Source organism: Scomber japonicus, chromosome 7 (genome assembly GCF_027409825.1).
Source record: "Scomber japonicus isolate fScoJap1 chromosome 7, fScoJap1.pri, whole genome shotgun sequence".
Classification (NCBI taxonomy): Eukaryota; Metazoa; Chordata; class Actinopteri; order Scombriformes; family Scombridae; genus Scomber; species Scomber japonicus.
Window position 1 is genome coordinate 27,302,206 of NC_070584.1, and position 18,057 is coordinate 27,320,262.

The window sequence follows — 18,057 nt, forward strand, 5'->3', positions numbered from 1 at the left end:
AGGCAGCTTTCTAAAACAATTGATATTCTTGAAAGTACTAAGGATTTTCTATACTTTTGATTTTTAATTGCTGTCAAATTTGCTATTTGTGACTGCCAAACACTGAAAAGGGGCTTAAGCTGTGGCAGAAAATGAGAGAAAACATTACCCAGGCATTCTTAGGAACAATAAAGCAGGTTAAAAGCCAGATGACTGATTAATAACACCTGTGTCAACACACAATATTAATCTGTTTCATATAAACTCAGCCCTGCTATTGACCCTCAGAGTTTTGAACATATTAATCCTCAATTTAAAAAAGGTTTTTAATATCCAGTAACTAATCTCATTGCTTTACTTAAGAGTGCCTGGAGATTTTTTCTCTTCCTTTATCTTCAAGAGCAACATGTGGGGAAAAAAGGCTTATGTTGTTTACTTGTATGTTGTATTCAGATGCTCAGCGAGCCCTAGAGCTTCTGCAGCAGTACCGGGCCAAACTAGACCAGAGGCAGCAGAGTCAGAACCGGACCAAACAAGGCTCTGTAGAGGAAGACAGCCAGCTGCAGCAGTCTCTGGACAGAGTCATCAATGTTTTCCAGAGCCAGCTCTTCAGCGCCCTGCTTGGTAAGAATCACAGCCAGTCAACCCATCTATACATATTCTCTATACCTATATTGTATATAGATATATTCCTTGGATGAGGTGTCAATTGTATTGCTCGCAGTGTGAATGTGGGTTAAACTTGTGTCTATAAAAAAATAAGCTATGCTTAAAGTATTTCCTGTTCTGACATTAAATACATATTACAGCAACTTCATCTACACTTTTATGCCTTCATCTGCATACTTTCTTGCCCCAAGCCACATTTTATGTAACCATAGACCAAGGATATAAATCAGCATAGTTAAGTTAAATGAAAGGTCATTTCACCCAAAGAACATATTTTCCGTCTTACCCTATTGATATTCTGCCATGCTGAGTTTCAAAAACACAATTTTCTACCTTCAGTAGAAAACAGTCCTTAAAGACAATAGTTTAAAGTGACATATTTCGATTATCTAGAGTACCTGAGATAAATAGCAGTTTTTTTAATGCTTTTGGCATCATACACTAAAATCCATTGACTTCTTCTGTATTGGAGAGTTGGCAGAAATCTCATTGCATGACTAGATACCACTGTTTTTTGTAAATTGGCTGGACTGACCCTTTTGGTTCTTGTGTTGCTCTTTACAACAGTATCAGGATCACTGTATCACTATACTGTTTATTTTAGTAAGTGATCAGGTTCTTGCATTTAGTAAGTGATCAGGTGTAAAAGGTTAATGTAGGAATGCATGGAGTCAGTTAGGAAATATATTGTGTGTTTGAAATTGTGGAGTGTGTGTTCATTTGTTTTGGTCTGAATGAAAATGTGAGACAGTAGGCTACTAAGACACCAGACAGAAGGCTTCATGTAACTGGTAGCACTTGTTTTCATGGTGTCTACAATATGTTTGAAACAGCTTATCACATGACTGTTCAGCAGAAACCGAGGCTCAGAACCCAGAGATGTTGGCGTGACGTGGCCTGTCATAGAAACACAGACTTCTTTGTAGGCACAAATTTAGAAAATGTGTATGACATATACATTCCTTTCAAGAGTTAACAGTCTGTGTCTAACTTAGTGCTGCATGTGGTCGCTTATTGGAAGAAAACTATCAGGCACATGTGTGTGTCTGTGGTTATGTGCATGACGACAAACTGGTTCTTAGTTCCTGATCCTACCTGCTTTGAGCCACGCCCACACTTTCAACTCTGACAGTAACACCTCCCTCTCTATTTTGTGTTGTTCACTCAACATGACACTTAGTTCCTGTTTTGTGCAATTTGTCCTTTGACCAAGCTGCAGTGTTAAAGTTGTATTTTGAAATAGCATATTCTTAATTTTGTTTTATGTGTATGTGAATGTTTGATTCCCTTTATTGATGGTAAAGACATTGATCAACTTAATCTATCATGTAATATGTTTGAATTTACTGTGTGTCCATAACTATGTGTGTGTAATACTAATGTGTAATTACCGTCCTTGATGCCTGTTTATTTCTTCGTCTTAATTATCTCTTAAATGACCGTTGAACCTTTATAATTTGGCAACCCGAGTTCATAAACATATGTATGATTACAGTAAGTGTTGCCAGTCAAGTCTGAAGGTGGATTGGTGACAAAGTGAATTGGTGATCACAGCAGGCACACGTACTGATACATACTGTCAGTGCTTACTTATAAAGTGGGAAAAGAGAGTGGAACTAGTGAGCTATTCATGTCTTTTAGGTGGGGATCCCTGGACAGCAGCTGTTGTTTCATTTAACTATGATAGTAGTATCCTCATACTGCCACTAGATGTCACTAGTGTATAAAGTAGGATTTTATATTGTGCATGCAACCCATCATATGCACAGAGAACAAAACATAATAGCATAGAGAAAGATAAAGGTACATTGGGTATCTCGCCATATGTACATGACTATCTTTGAGATTCAGCAAAAACTGTATCTTTTGTGATGCTTCATTTTGCTTGCATCAGTAGCAATGAAGAGTGTCTATTACATTTGGAGGATACAGTGAATCCATCTTTCCAAATAGTATAATCTTCATCACAGTTTTCTAGGGCCCAAAATGTTTTGTCCAATCCAAATATATTCAATTATCCAAAACACAGAAAAGTAGCAAATTTTCACATTTGAGACTGTTGGGGTAAATCACTTAAACTGTGAACCAAATCTATCTTTGGGTACAAACAAAGTTACCTTACCTTACCTTACCTTACCTTACCTTACCTTATTTATTAATTGACTTATTGTTTCATATCTAATCTCCATGATCTGTGGTTGGGTAAAGCCTTTTCTCAGTGTATTCATTTATCCATTCCTTCAATGAGGCTCTTCATTTACCTATCCACAGAACTCTTTAGTCACTTATCGTGGCTCTAATCTCTCTTTGTTTATTTCCAGACATCCAGGAGTACTATGAATTGACTCTCCTTGCAGACAGTAAGTGTTCTGTGGACCAGATCGACAGTCAAGTGAACCCTGCTGCCTCCTGCATCCAGCCGGAAGAGGCCACAGTCCAGCCACAGCCACAGCCAACCTCTGATGCCCTTAGCCCTCAGGCTTCTGTTGATTCATCCGAGTCCAAACCTCTAATCCCCAAGCGCAAGTCAATCAAGTACCCTGCTCCTCCAATCCCATCTGGAATACCTGCATCAAAGCCATCTTCCCCTACAACGCAGTCCAGCACGCCTCAGTCACAGCCAGCCAAGGTCAAGTACCGGGCCCCTCTTCCTCCTGTCCAGCCTGGGGTCTCCAACTTCACAGCAGAGGAGACCTCTCAGCCATCATCTCCCTCTGCTGGAGTTACAGTGAATGGTATAGAAACTTCATCCATAAAAACGCCTACTGAAGTATCAGTAAATGGAACAAAGCCACATCTTGCTGCCACCAACTCGAGTGTTTCTTTAGAAAGCTCTAGTACCTCTGCCAGTCTACAAACTGATCCTGCCTCTACTGACCTCAACCTGGAGACTGTCTCAGCCCTTGTTGCCAGCACCATCCAAGGCCTTGTATCTCCTACCACTTTAGACACATTTGCTCCCACCATCACCACTCCAAGCACCAGCCCAGGTCCCAACACAGTCACAGATAGTGCCATCATCTCTACGGCTCTTACCACCAGCAATGACCCAGGCATAGACAAAGTCACTCCCAGCCAGAGTCCAACCAGCTTCAACCAGGAAAAATCTACCTTCGGCAGCTGTAGCCCCACAGGTCCTCCAGGCCCACTGAACAAAGGGGCTCGTCTAAGGTATATTAAACATTTAATGTCACAGTATACAGTGCAGCCTTTGGCAACACTTTGTTCAATCAATTGATAAAGGATGCCCTGAAAGTTCAGATCAAAAATACTGTGAGCAAATAACATCATACATGTGCACACAAGCATCAGCTATACTAGTTATGCTGCTCATGCAAACTAACCTATTTCTTCTATCTATTCCCCCAAGAAATCAAAACATAAAACCAATTTCACGAAAACCTTAATCAATCTGAGGGGTGTTGTGAGGACAGAAAAAGTAATCATGTTCTGGATTTGGGATAATTAAACTCTTTAAGTTTTTGTTCCATCAGCCTTGTCATTTTAAATTTAAGGAATCATGTAGAGATGAAATTATATAATGTATTTAGTTCCATCGTTGGTGTGATGTATTTACATCACATTGGTTAAGTGGCTAATTTTAACATAAAACACTGCATTTATTTTTTTACTCTTTGAATTCAGGTGTAGATGACACAATACTAACTGACAGTTTTCAGAGTTCATATCCAGACAACCTCTCTCCTTGATCTCTCTTCCTAGTCCAACCAGCCCTGGGCCATTAAAGGTCACATCCGCCAGCCCTACTCATGGTCTAGCCAGCCCCAGGCCAGCTACAAGCCCACTGACCCCCAACAAGGTAAGACAGCTCTGGTTATTTTGTCTGAGGAAACCTGCAGGAAATCTGCTAATGGTTAATAGCAGTTGATAGCAGTCAGATAAGGACAAAACATTGCTCCTATCTGAAGGTGGCTGGTCTCGGTTGTTGGGTGGCAACCTTGAGGTTAGAGAAGTGGCAGAGAAAACAGAGAATCTGAGATGCTAGTAGTCTTGGAGTAACTATTTTGTGTGTGCGTTTGTGTGTTGTTTCCAAGAGTCCAGTAGAGCTTGGAAAGAGTTTCCATGTGGCTTTCATGGTCTTGATAACCTTATCAGATTCAAGTTTCCGTAGTCAAATAGTTTTTTTGACAAGTTTACCAATGGTGTTACAACAATGGCTAAACTTTTTTTTTCGACTGAGCTTCTCTTTCATATTAGTTCCCTCTCTCTCTCTTTCTCTGTATGTTTGTAAAACTGAATACATGTCTTTTCTCTTCCTAAGCTTTTTTGGCTTTTTTGGGCTTAATTATTATACAGTATGGTTTTACTCTAATTTTGTGTTGGTTCCAGTGGTTTGTTGTTTTGTTTTCACTCTTATACACCATGTTTTGCTGTCTGCCCCCTGCCTGTGCGTAGTTTGTCATTTGTCATTTATGTAACACTGTCTTGTACAAAAGAATTGTTTTCATGTAAGCAGTAAGCGGTTATTTAACCTGCTATAACAGGTACACGCTACATCACCAACCAACACACACACACACACACACACACACACACACACACACACACACACACACACACACACACACACACTCTCTCTCTCTCTCTCACCTATGTACACCTCCCAAAGGACATTGTTATCTTCGAGTTATCGTCGTTCTCTCGATACAAAAGTTGTCTTTTTATGGCTGTGTATTAAAATAATAAGTAAATGCAATTCATGCAGTGCACTGAGTTTATTCAAGCAGGTCTTGTATAAACATGTTTCTCAGACAGAAATTTGAAGATTATTGAAAATAAACACATTTGCACCCCTGAAATCATTAGGAAAAGGAATGTAATCTATAAATGAAGAAAAAGTTTGTCTACTAGTACTCGGTTACTACTAGCCGAGACTTCTAACATCCTGGGGAAAAACGTTCACTGGAGGACTAACACATTTACTGAAAATTAAAGCTGATAAACTTTTGAGTTTCATGGTGGCCCTAATTCCATTTATAATATTCATTTGCATTCAGCAGTGGATACGACAAGTGTGTTGTCTGTTTGTTTAACAGAGGCTTTAGCTTTTTTAGAGGCCTACTTTTCTCTTTTTTCTTTCAGCATATTTCACCCCACACACCACTGGCCAATTAAAGGCTGCATGGTTTTGATATTGGCAAGGAGCTGCTGATTTTTGTCTTTGTCATGCAGCTTGCCTGATAGACACCCCATTCTTTGCTCAAAACTTCCTACCAGGGTTTTAAAAACAACCCCTGGTTAATTGCACCGTCATATCTGACACAACTCCACTACCTCCCTGTGTCTTCAGACCCAGGGAGGCAGCCATGGATTTTAGTACCTGAATCTGTTGACTGAGTGATGCATCTGCACTGTCACTCAGTGCCATACTTTTATCTTGCAGAGAGGAAGAAATCAAGTCTTAGGTTGAGCACAAAGGTTGGACTACAGAGCCGATGGCATAGACCATGAAGCAGCTTTCACAGTTCTGTAGCTGGAAGCCATCCATCTTGTTAACTGCATTGATAATACATTGAATGTGTCTCACAACTTGCAGTCAACTAGTGCAGCAATGTACAGGTTTCAGCTTGATTTAGACCTGCAGCCTCCTCAACAGCATCTCCTACATTCAGCTGCAAGCAGTGGTTCATACAGTGCCAAATCAAGTGCCAGGGAACTGTTTGGCCACTCTGTTCACCACACCTGACTTGTTTGCAAGCATGAGTGAGGCACCATAACATGCAAAACAAACAGGCCACTCCTTTAAAATGTCTTCTGTTAATGATCTATTATTAAGCTTTACTGTATGAATTACCTTTGCAATGATTGTCGGGAGCTCTAAAAATCTAAAAGGAATGTCAGTGGCTCTTTGTTGTCGCCTACACATCCTCTGACATAGATTATTAATATTGATTGTTTTGCTGATGGTGGTTGACTCATCAACCAGAATGGAAACCTTTGAATTGCTTTCTAGAAACACTTGCAATGATTGTTTTTCTCAGTTATGTTGCTACATACTGGCTGATAATTGCACAATGTAAAGTTATTCCCATGTCCAATCCATTCAGGACTTGGATGTTTGTGTCTGTTTCTAGGTCAGTGTATGACCGTCTGGATTTAGCGATTTTATAAACAGTTCTTAACACCCTGTCAGTGGTCATAAACTGATCCCACATCATCTCAGCAGTCAAGATTTCCATTGTTTTCTCTTTTGCCCTTTCCACTGTTTTCTCAGCTGCCTTGTGCAAGTCTGAGGTTCTGTGGCTATGTATTCTCTGACAGAGAGACTGTTGCTGTGCACTTTTTTGCCTTTTTGTTATCCTTGATACAACCACCTTTACCTTGATCCACTTCTTTGCAACATGCTTGTATTTTCCAACCATCTCTGGTCTAGCAGCATTCATTTTGTTATATGGATATATCTCCTTTGCTTGCTTTTCTTTTCAGCATTCATGAATTTCATAATTTGTTCTTTCTTCCTGATCCTTCTTAGAATCTGAACTGCCTCTTTCTGGCCTTGCTGTTGTTGAACTACCTGTTCTCTCTGACTGCTCCTACTGTGGAATTGCCCATCCTGGGGTTGTATTTTCAGCAGCACAGATGCTACTGAAAGATCATAGAAATATTATAAGAATATTGTGGGAATCCTACAGGGAACGTTGTGTCTCTAATACCCTCTCTCTGTTCCGCAATTACACGTTGCTAATGAACATGACCATAAAGGTGACACTACTCTATGTAGTATATTGTCTAAAACGTATAAAAGTATAAAATTGAGTATTTATGCATGTCATTTATAGTTTAGATAATATTATAGATCCCACAAGAACTTGACAGAAGGGTGGGACTGAGGGACAGAGGCGCAATTAGTCTGTCTACTACTTTAGCACCACGGACAGTGCCATGGATTTATCAATGCACAGCACAGTTATACTAGTGATATTTCAGAGTTGTGGTTTGGGCCATAGATTAACTTGTGCAAACCTCAGTCAGATAAAGGATCAATGAGTCAGGCAGGCTAGACAAACACATTCAACTAAACAACCCAAGGGGGATGGTATCCCCCTTCATATCGGCGACTGCTTTTAATATTTCATAGAGGAGTGACTCAAAATTGTGGTTTGAATCACAGGTTTTCATCTAGAATCATCCTGATTTGTTTCTCTATGTTAACATATCACTGCACTCATATGGAAATGCTTGTGATATAGGGGAAATATGTTTTTATTGGTGATAACCTGTCTCTTTTTGGAGGGCTTCTGTTAGCTGCAGATAGCAGAATTAGATGGATTGAGAGTTTATGCATTCTGGCTGTTTGAATGTTGGCTTATATTGCATTGCATAATATGACAAGAAGAATCAATTCAGATCGTTAACATTTTATTGTCGAGAGTAGTCAGCAGAGTGAGCTCAGGGGTAGGCTCATGTAACTGATTTTGTCTTGTTGATTTTGTTGAATGGAAATTTGAATGGTTTTGTGTAGTGTTTATCTTCAGGTTTCCACTGTTCTCATTGTTTCTTTGATCTGATAGCACATGTCTTGGGAAATTGTGCTGATATTAATTTCCTTTGACTTATATTAAAGCTTTTTTATATTACTCCCATACACCAGGCAACATTTGTGTTTTCATCTGAATATTAGCTTTATTCAGACAATGCGGTATTTGTTGCTAATGTTTTCCTTGTGTTCCAATAGTTATTTAAAACAGGGGTGGACAGTAGCTTTCCACTATGGAACATCAATTTTAATTCATTTTTATTTGTAATGATATTATAAGGATTTCCCTTCCCACTTGTGTTAAGTGACCAAAGTTCAAATGGATTGAAGTGCAATTTACAGAAAACCTCTTACATGTTGTATTGTTAATTCTCCATCATTGCATTGTTTCATGAACAAGATACTAGTCTTAAAAGAGGCTGTAAGTGAAAATGAGTCTTGGCAAATAGTAATGTTCATTAGCACAAACTTTCTAGCACAACTTTTTGTTGGCAATGAAGAGCATCAGGAGGGAACCAACAATGAGTGCAGGGCCAGTGGAGGATGGAGTTGGACAGAAGTAGAGTAGGACAGTAACAGAATCAAATATAAAATTCTGTCTATATGTGTGACTTTATGTTATGCTGCATATTTGGGGTTTGAGAGATGCACTTATCAAACACATTATTATTTAGGAACACCTGTGCAATTTAATGCAATCCAATAAAACAGCTATACCATAAATTCTGCTTATTACAAAGCTTAAACATTTTCAGTTTTTGTTGACATTGCCAGAAAAGTGACACTTCTACTTTATATTTTTTTTCTAACTTTCCCATTTCTCTGTGCTCTTCACTGTATGAAATGCAGAAGTATATGGTGTGGTATAGTATGTATAGTACACTATATTGTAACATCACTTGGTGGATGTTGTGCCCTTAAAAAAAAGCCTGACATCCTGAGTGAGTGAAATCCCATATCTGTGTAAAGCTTCGGGCTCTAACTGTGGAGCTCTAACTTCCACAGTCAAAGTTGAAAGTGGAGCATCCATTGCTATACCGCTATTACTGTTGTTCACTCAGTCTAAACCCCCCACTTGCTGCCAAACAGAGACTGACCTGATAAAACAGCAGAGTGGAGTGTTTGTGTGTAGTATATGTATTTGTGTGTGTGCTTATGTCTGTGTAAACGGGTCTGTCTGTTTGAGTGTTTGCCTGTGCATCCATGTGTATGCGTATGTGCTCCAGTCTCCGCATGTTTGCCGATCCGTTTTTTTTTTTTTGTGTGTGTACTGAGTGCGTTCTGCATGTGTGCGGATGCATATTCTGTGCTGTGCACTCTCTGGGGTCAAAATGTGGCTACCAGCTGCCATAAAACAAAGACAGCAGCTGGAAAACAGGGGGGCGGGTGGAGGTATACCGGGACAGCTGCCATGTTTCCGAGTCGGCCTCTATTTCAGCGGAGAAGTCCTCTTTGGCTGCTCTGATGGAAGGACAGGTGGAGATGACATGAGAAAGGGAGGAGAGAGAGATTGAGGAACGAAAGAAGAGGGCGAGAAGGAGGAGACGGAGATGGACAGACAGCAGAAGGATGTCACCGACAGCAACAAGCAGCTGAATGGTGGTGGAATGAGAAAGTTACAGCTGGGAGATGTTTTGGTGAAAGTTTGCCAGTTGGATGGTTGAGGATGGACTGCATCTGTATCCTTACTACCAAGGTGAGACACAGGAAGAGAGCAGGTTGAAGTAGAACAGAGGGGGAAGCACAGAGGTCAGTAATACAAATCAGGACATGGCAAAAGAGGATGTGACAGTGGACAGACATCCCTCTAATATGTGAATGATCAAGTTTTTGTGATCAGTGTCATTCATTCATTCATTACTGTAATTTTTAATGTCATTTGGAGTTTTGTCTGTGAAGTACTTAGTAAGCTTTTATTGTATGTGACAGATGTCGTCACATGATGTGTGTGATTGTAACCACACACTGTGATCACACAGAGAAATTATCTTAAGGAAAAACAACAACAACAAAAAAACTAACACCTGTAGTCCTTGGGGAAATTCTACTTAACACATCCAGATGAAGCATTTCACGATAAATTACGGGTTTAGTGAATGAAGGGAAACTAAGTGCACCTGCTTACAATTAACCACATGCAATTGGAGACAGATTTGCTTACTGTATGGCTGGCTTGCTGCAATTTGTGAATGAATGAGCTATAAGGTGATATAACGGAACAGACTGTGCTTTAGTGAACTGGCTCTAATGGGAATGCCGAGCTGTTGCTCAGCTGTTGGTCTGACAACATGTGACACCCGGAGAGACAAGAAACTGGGTTGATAGGACACACACTTCAGAAGACGAGCTATCTGACTGGCCAGCTGTGAAGAGAGCTGACTGATTCGCTGGTTGACAAGTTATCCCACTGTCCCAAGGCAGAACGAAATACTTGGCTAAAAACTAGGCTAGCAAAAGTAAACGCATACATTATGCACATACTGTATGTACATGCACATGCATGAAAAAGCACATGGCCTAATTTAAAGCAGTGATACTGAACTGTTCTCCTTTTATGATGAAGTGCAAATGCTACATAGAGTAACACCACGTAACATAACTAATTTGTGAATATTAAGATAAAATAGTTTAATATTGTCATCAGTCATTAGAACTTGCTTCATGTTCTCTCCTTTCTCTTACTTTGTCACTGACTTTTCTCCTGCATATTAGAATAAACTAAACCACCTGATCCTGCATGTGTAAATCCAGACTATCTTCCTGAGATTCTTGATGTTTTGTGATAGCTAACAGAAAAAAACAAACAAAAAAACATTGAATGCATGCTGGGAAAATCCAAGTTCAGGCTTGGGAGTCACAGGAGTGGTCTGGCTTTTTGATTCAGCCTAAAGCTCGCTTGATTTGATTGAGACTCGTTTTACTCAGGGCTGTGCACAGTATTGGACTTGTCCTCAGATTATTTGGTTCTTGATTAGGCCCTGATTTGACCCCTTTTGTCTTGAAGGATTGACCACTAGGTCAACCCGTCGTCTTAGAATACTGACTTGCAGCCAGTTCATGGGCTTGCTTATAAGGAATTAGCTATTAGGAGCATGACCTTCTGTTGTACAGCAAACACAGTGAGTCTAAGTTTGGAACTGGACAGAGAATCAAGCTGTCACTGGCATAAGTAAGTATTGTCAAGCTATAAGCTCTACTCCGAATTTCTAAAGAAGACCTGAACTTTTGGCCTAAGCTTTCAACTCTGATAAATGAAAGTGTGACAGGAATGACACACACTCTCTCATGCCTAAGTCTGCAGTCTGTTGGTAAATATACAGACAGGCTGCAGGGATTCCATCTCACATTCATCTGGTTAATCTCATTTATCTCATCAAGATAATGGATTAAAAACAGAGGGTGTTCCGTGAGCTCATGTCTGCTAGATTACTGCTGAACAATGTTTCAGTACATCCTTTCTCATCCTGCTTGATTTATTTCTTTTTTCCCATATTTGTTTGGAGCCCTGTCTAACCCTGCATTGATTCTTTGGAAAACAGGCTAACATATACAAAAGACTAGTTTTAAAATTCTGGTGTATGCACTGAATAACTGAGCATCCAGTCATCAAATGAGAAATAGATCAATCCACAAAGTGCAGGCCAATCAAACAGGTTGCCAGCTTGTGTAATTGTAACATAAATGTCAAAATTGAAGTTTACAGTAGAGTACTTGGGATGAGAAATAAAGCAATTCCGGTTGTGTAATAGAGACAAAGTGATGTCTGCAGTGTGTCGACTGGTTTTGGAATCATTTTTGTTGAAAGGGACATCTTTTCCTCATTAAATCCTCAAAATAATTGAAATCAGTTTTAAAACCGATTGTTTGAAGATAATGTATACTCCTCACTATCTTTCCCAATCCTCTTTTCCTCTCTGAGATATCCAGTCTTAAATCCCACCCTGGTTTTATCAGTGTGTGATTGTTGTTTGGGCTTACTGAGTGTCACTGGCCTCCCGTGCTCCAAGAGAGCAAGAGTCTCTCTTAAGAGGCTTACCTTAGGCTGCTAATAGACTTTACAGAGGTGGAGCTATTTTAGGACGGACAAAGACAAGAAAAGAGAGAAAATAATGAGAGAGACACACAAAGATCGAGGTAAAGAGACAGTGCAAGAAGAGTACATGAGCATTTAAGTTCCTTGCATACCGAGCTTTGGTTTGGAGTTATTTTTCTCGCTTTTGCTTGAAAACGCACAGCCACATCATTCCACCGATCCATCCATCTGTGTAACTGCCCAGCTGGCATTGTGATGTAACCGTGAGGAGGGGTCACGGCTGACAAATTAATCAACGGTGAGGGCATGAGAGGAGGAGAACTTTACAAGCAGCCATAGGACTATTGAGCCCGGAGCTATGCATCTGCAGTAGGACTAACTCTGCGATGTAGAGCGGCTGTCACAGGTTAGCTCACTTCATGAGACCCTCTTCAAAAGATTAAACATCCCCTTGGCTCTGTAGGATCCACACTTGTTGTGAAGAATTGGACTCAGTCTGTAGATGTCTGGATAGCGTTGCCTGTAGTAGGGCTCACACCTACTGGGCCAGCACAAGGGCCACATGTGAAGATGGACCATCGCAACTCTTCAAGCAATGTAAGGTATCTTTACTTATTTCACTTGCAATTGGTCTTCTGAATGACGTGCTGTTTTATGTGGGGTTCACTGAGAAAAATGCTCTAATTCTAGTAATGTAGTTACGGTAGAGAATAGCAATAGCAACTAGGGTTACATCAATTTCAGTAATGAATAAACAGCAGCAGTAATGTGTGTTGCATGTGAAATCGAATGCATTTTAGTTCATTTTTGTTAGGATTTTTGCATACAAGATTTCGCTTGATTTTAAACCCACAATATTTAATGTCTGCCACTAGGGGTCTCTCAATCAAAACAGTTACAAAAGATAGAGTTTGATGATGATTAAATAGTACATATTCTGTATATGCATACTGTACATAAAGCACATTCTGTAATCCTTATGTAAATATACTGTGATATAAAACAGACAAACAAACAAACAAACAAAACAATTACACATTACAACAAACAACCTGTCTACAAAGTCTGTCTGTGTTATAGTCTAAGTTTGCACATGTTATAGGCATCAAACATACATCCTATTGACGCAACTTGGAACGTGTGTCACTTCCTTCCAAAATCCAATCCCCAGTCCGTCACGGTTCCATAGAATTGTATCAGAGGTGCGAGGAATCACGAAGGCTGGCCGACAACAAGAGGAGCTGAGTAATTAAGAGGAATTAGCCCAGGGACAGAGGTTATGGCTTTAACATTAATGAGGTTACGGCTTTGACATTAATGAGAGCCGCTCACTAATGCTTGTTTCCCTGTAGTGTCTACGCTACCCTGCTACATCTTTCCCAAACTTAGCAGGGTCATGACTGTTGAACACTTAACTTCACTAAATTACATAAGAACACCTTATTTACTCTTTCACCTTGATACAGTCCAAATTGAAAAATGCGTACCAGTGCCCAAAAAAGGCACATGATAGAGCCAAAAACAGTTCAGGCAGGTATTCCTCGTAAACCATTGCTACAGCCTTTTCTTTTAAGACTCCTAAACTTAAAATTGTATAACTACAGTGGTAACTACATTGCTACACCACTATGGAAGTAGTGAGGTTATGACAACCAATCTAAGCCTTAGTATATTTTCAAACCAAGTCTAGATGTTTTTTGACATGAGACAGCTCCACTCACTGATGTCTGTTATTGTTCCCAACAAATAGACATTAGGTCAAATGATATGTTGTAAGGGAATAATGTGTAGTCGGTTGTTGGTATGAATGATTTGTAACATCACAAGTAGTTTAGAACCAGTCGTGGTGTGGTGTGGAATGAGCAAACACTGAGAATGGACTTTATAGTGAAGGAGTAGTCAATTTAAGGGTAAGACATACATTTTAATAAGGTTATTGAAGGTTTTGAGTTAAAAAAACATTATGCTGATTTCACTGTCACAGACAAATATGCAGTGTTGGAATGAAATCATGAGAGTTTTGTGATCGTTGTGGTGTGCTCCCTATATCTGGATTGTTTGGTGCAAGGTGATCATAAAACCCAGTCCGAGCTGTGTTAGGTGAGTAAACTAGGTAGTTACTGTAATGCCCCAAAAAAACTAATCAAATACCAATACACACACACACACACACACACACACACACGATAGATGAAGAATTAAAAGGGTTATGAACTGGTGTTTAATTTGATGTGTATCTGAACCATCATCCAGCCTGTATTTTAGTGAGAGATCTTCATTTATGAAATGGTTTGCCTCTCATTCCTCCTGTCTGCTCTCACTAAAGTAGCATAGCTAACCAACAGTGGCTGGTAGCAAGTTGAGGCAACAAAATCTCTAGAGTTATGTGTTTTTCGCAGGCTCATAAGGAATTGTTGATTCGCCATATTTCTGAAAGGCAGGTTGTTGTAATATTTTCCTCCAAGACCGTGGGGAGCTTCAGTATAATTCAAACTGCTAATATGCATATTATTTAATGTTTTATTACCATTATAGAAACGCCAGGTAACTACTAATGTATGATGAAGTTGTCTGACGTTTACTGTTGTCACATTAACAAATATTCAAACAGTAAAAGCTAATATTTATTTGTATAATATGACCTCTACTTTCTGTCAGCTGCTGTGGTGTCTGCAAAGTATTTACTGGTTTTTCACACACTATTTCGGGCCAGTTGGAGGAGTTAAATCTCTGACTTTCTGCATCTGTATAATTATCGAGGCTACTGTGGTTTCTACTGTATTTCATGCAGTTTACAGGGTTTATAAACAGAAATACTCCAACGTCCAACAGCTGAAAGTGCTGCGTCCAGATAGTTAATGGTCGAAAGTGGTTTCTGTGGGCAGCTGTATAAACTGTGTAGCTGTTTTAAAGTTCTTAAAAATACAAGTATAGGATGACACTTTTTGAAATGATTGTTTTATAACTTAAATTATAATTTTTTGTTTTTTGTTTAGAGCAAACCACTGCACATACAAGGGCAGCTGTGGCCAAAAGCAGCCTCTGTTTCTGCTTCATTGTCCACCATTTTCTTTTTGTAAATTTAGCCATGAGCAGGATGGGAAATAATCTTAACAGGACTCTAGTTTTAGTCTTGGAATAGTGACCCTGCAAGATCCCTAATCTTTGCAAAACCTTTGTGTGTGACTAAAAACTCATTGATTTATGACACATTGTCATTAGATGTGAAAGGGTTTCAAAGTCTTTTCATGGTCTTCTAGTGTATGGTAGGCATATGTCACAAATTGTTATTCAAAGCAAAGTATTTTTATGTATCTTTAAAAATATCTGGAGGGGGTCTTAATGTATCACTTTGTTGCTATGGAAAACAATATTAGTCACTGAAAGTCATTAAAACTGTCCCAAAGCTTTCTATAATTCTGTAGCAGTAGCTGCTCAAAACTATCCAAGTCCAAATCCCCCATAAATCAAGTCAAATCTGGAAGCCACACATGGGATCTTGCCAGCTCACACTCAGCTCACATCAAACCTCAACCAGCCAAACTTGGCTGGTTGGTTACCAGGGTCAAACCAAGGAGGCGAGGACTGAGCAGTGCTTGGCTCTGAACAGATATTAAAAAATAACCTGGTCTGAAAAAGAATGCGAGCATGATGCCAATACACTGACAGCCTTATGAACAAGTTGTACCAGTTTGTGACTGAAGCAATGTTGCTCGTATTCAGTAAGTAGGAGAAAGTAGGTAGAATTAAAGTTGTCTAAGTTGTCTCATTTTGTTTTTAGCATATGTATTCCCTCAATTTTCACATGAACTGCAGTCAGAGAGCTAACAGACTAACTATTAGTTAACATTAAATTGTTCAGCCTATGTCATGCCTGAGTACAACCAGAGCAGCTAATCCCATTAAGAAGATGACTAATCTCTGTGGAGGTACTTACACACACACACGCACACACACACACACACACACACACACACACACACACACACACACACACACACACACACACACACACACACACACACACACACACACATACACAAACAAAAAGGCAGCCAGTGCAGATCGGTTCAGTTCAGTCTTATCATTGGTTTTTTAGGAGGGGAAATTAAACTGCTTTGAGAGTAATCACGACTGTATGAACCCTTGACCTCTGAATGTCAGGATGGTTTATGTAGTAGATCAAGGCTACTCTACATGTGTATTGTGAGTCAAAAAGATTAAAAATGTTGCCTTTGTTCCTCTTGTGCTGGTTTGTAGTTCTGGCATTAGTATACGTGCAACAGTTGCCATAGAAATTATGATTTGTTGAGACTGACATGAGGAAAAGTGTTTACTTGAAGACAACATTTGTTCTTAATGTTTGGCTTGTGCACTGTTTTCACACTTAGTTCATAAAAATATTCACATTAGGCCTATATGCACTCTTTTCTTATTTTTCATATCATCAATCAATTAATCATGTTTTCACTAAAATTAGGGAAGTAATACACATTTTTACACATGTTTAAACCCATATTACATCTACATCCAGATCCAGAGAGAGTGTGTCATGTATTAACCTGATATGCCAGATAGTGGGCAGGCACTTTCAAAAATGACTTGGCAGGTGATTGGATGAACTGTCTTTCTGTCACCGCCTTACCTAGTGAGGCAGCTGGATTTGCGAGATCATACAAGAATCCTCATAGAAGAGCGCTAATCAGTGTGAACAACTGGTGGTTCGGACACAATAAATTGAAGCCTGACAAAACAAATTCTCTCTCATGATGTTGTGATGTTGGGATCTCGCCAGTCCAGCTGTCTTGCAAGGTAAGCTAGCTAAGGTATTATGTACATGTATTGTATTACATGTATGTATATGCATTACTGTGTGTTATGCTGTGCATGCTATAACATTTCAGCTCATACAGACCTTCTTGAAGAATATAATAAGATGTGAAGCCCCCACATTCTCTCTCTCAGTGTTGGCAAAAACTATATATAACTACATATATATCTATTATAATACTTTAAATACTTGAAAAGTTTTTAAAGTTCATATTAAACATGATTTGAGATTAAATACATATTTTGTGAATGTTGTCCAGGTGCTGCTGTGTCTGTATTTCGCCACATAGTGGCACTGTATGTACGTATGACTGACACACCAATATGTTGGATGCTTGGATTGTTTTGCAGAGGCTTGACTCTTTCCCTTTTGCTATTTAACTACACAGACCAATGCCAGCTCTCTTGGACTTTTAAAGTAAAATATTCAATAAACAATTCAATGATTGGAAAAACCTCCAACTCTCCAACTTCCAACTTCCAACTTTCAACCTCCAGCTGTGAGGTTTATTCAGAAACATTTTAGAGAAACAAAGATATATTTAGAGGAAAATTCACTCATGTGGAAACTGAACTCACAGCTGGTAAAAGCAGATCATGTGACCATATTTAAAATGTTGATGTATGGAGTCTTTTTTGATTGGTCACTGTGAATGATGGAAAATCCACCACGATTGGATAGTAGAGAGTGTATGAGGTTACCACACACACACACACACACACACACACACACACACACACACACACACACACACACACACACACACACACACACACACAGTAGTTATTTCTGTGCTGGCTGACCTACTAATGTTAACATGTAGTGCATGCCTTCTAGGCACATGAGGTAGCATCCTCTCCCTCTCTCTGTCGCTCTCCCTTTTTCTTTTTTCCCCCTTCCTTGCTTCCTTCCTCCCTTCCCTTCCTCTTTCTTCCTTCCTTCTGTTTTATCCTCTTTTCTTTATTTCAGTAACTCAGTGTGTCATGTTGGTAATGTAAGATTCAATGCTATCTTTACTCTCACATTATGTTTTATGAGCCAGAATGC

The 18,057-nt window shown here is 39.5% G+C and overlaps 1 protein-coding gene across 1 annotated transcript in view; it reads left to right on the forward strand.

Moving 5' to 3' along the window:
* The window catches only part of LOC128362404 (disks large homolog 1-like), a 110,656-nt gene that overhangs the window by 3,479 nt on the left and 89,120 nt on the right, over nucleotides 1-18,057 (forward strand). Inside the window, exons 2-4 of the mRNA XM_053323149.1 lie at nucleotides 433-603; nucleotides 2,970-3,819; nucleotides 4,372-4,468. Coding sequence (XP_053179124.1) covers nucleotides 433-603; nucleotides 2,970-3,819; nucleotides 4,372-4,468 — 1,118 coding nt within the window. The remainder of the gene's footprint in view (nucleotides 1-432; nucleotides 604-2,969; nucleotides 3,820-4,371; nucleotides 4,469-18,057) is intronic.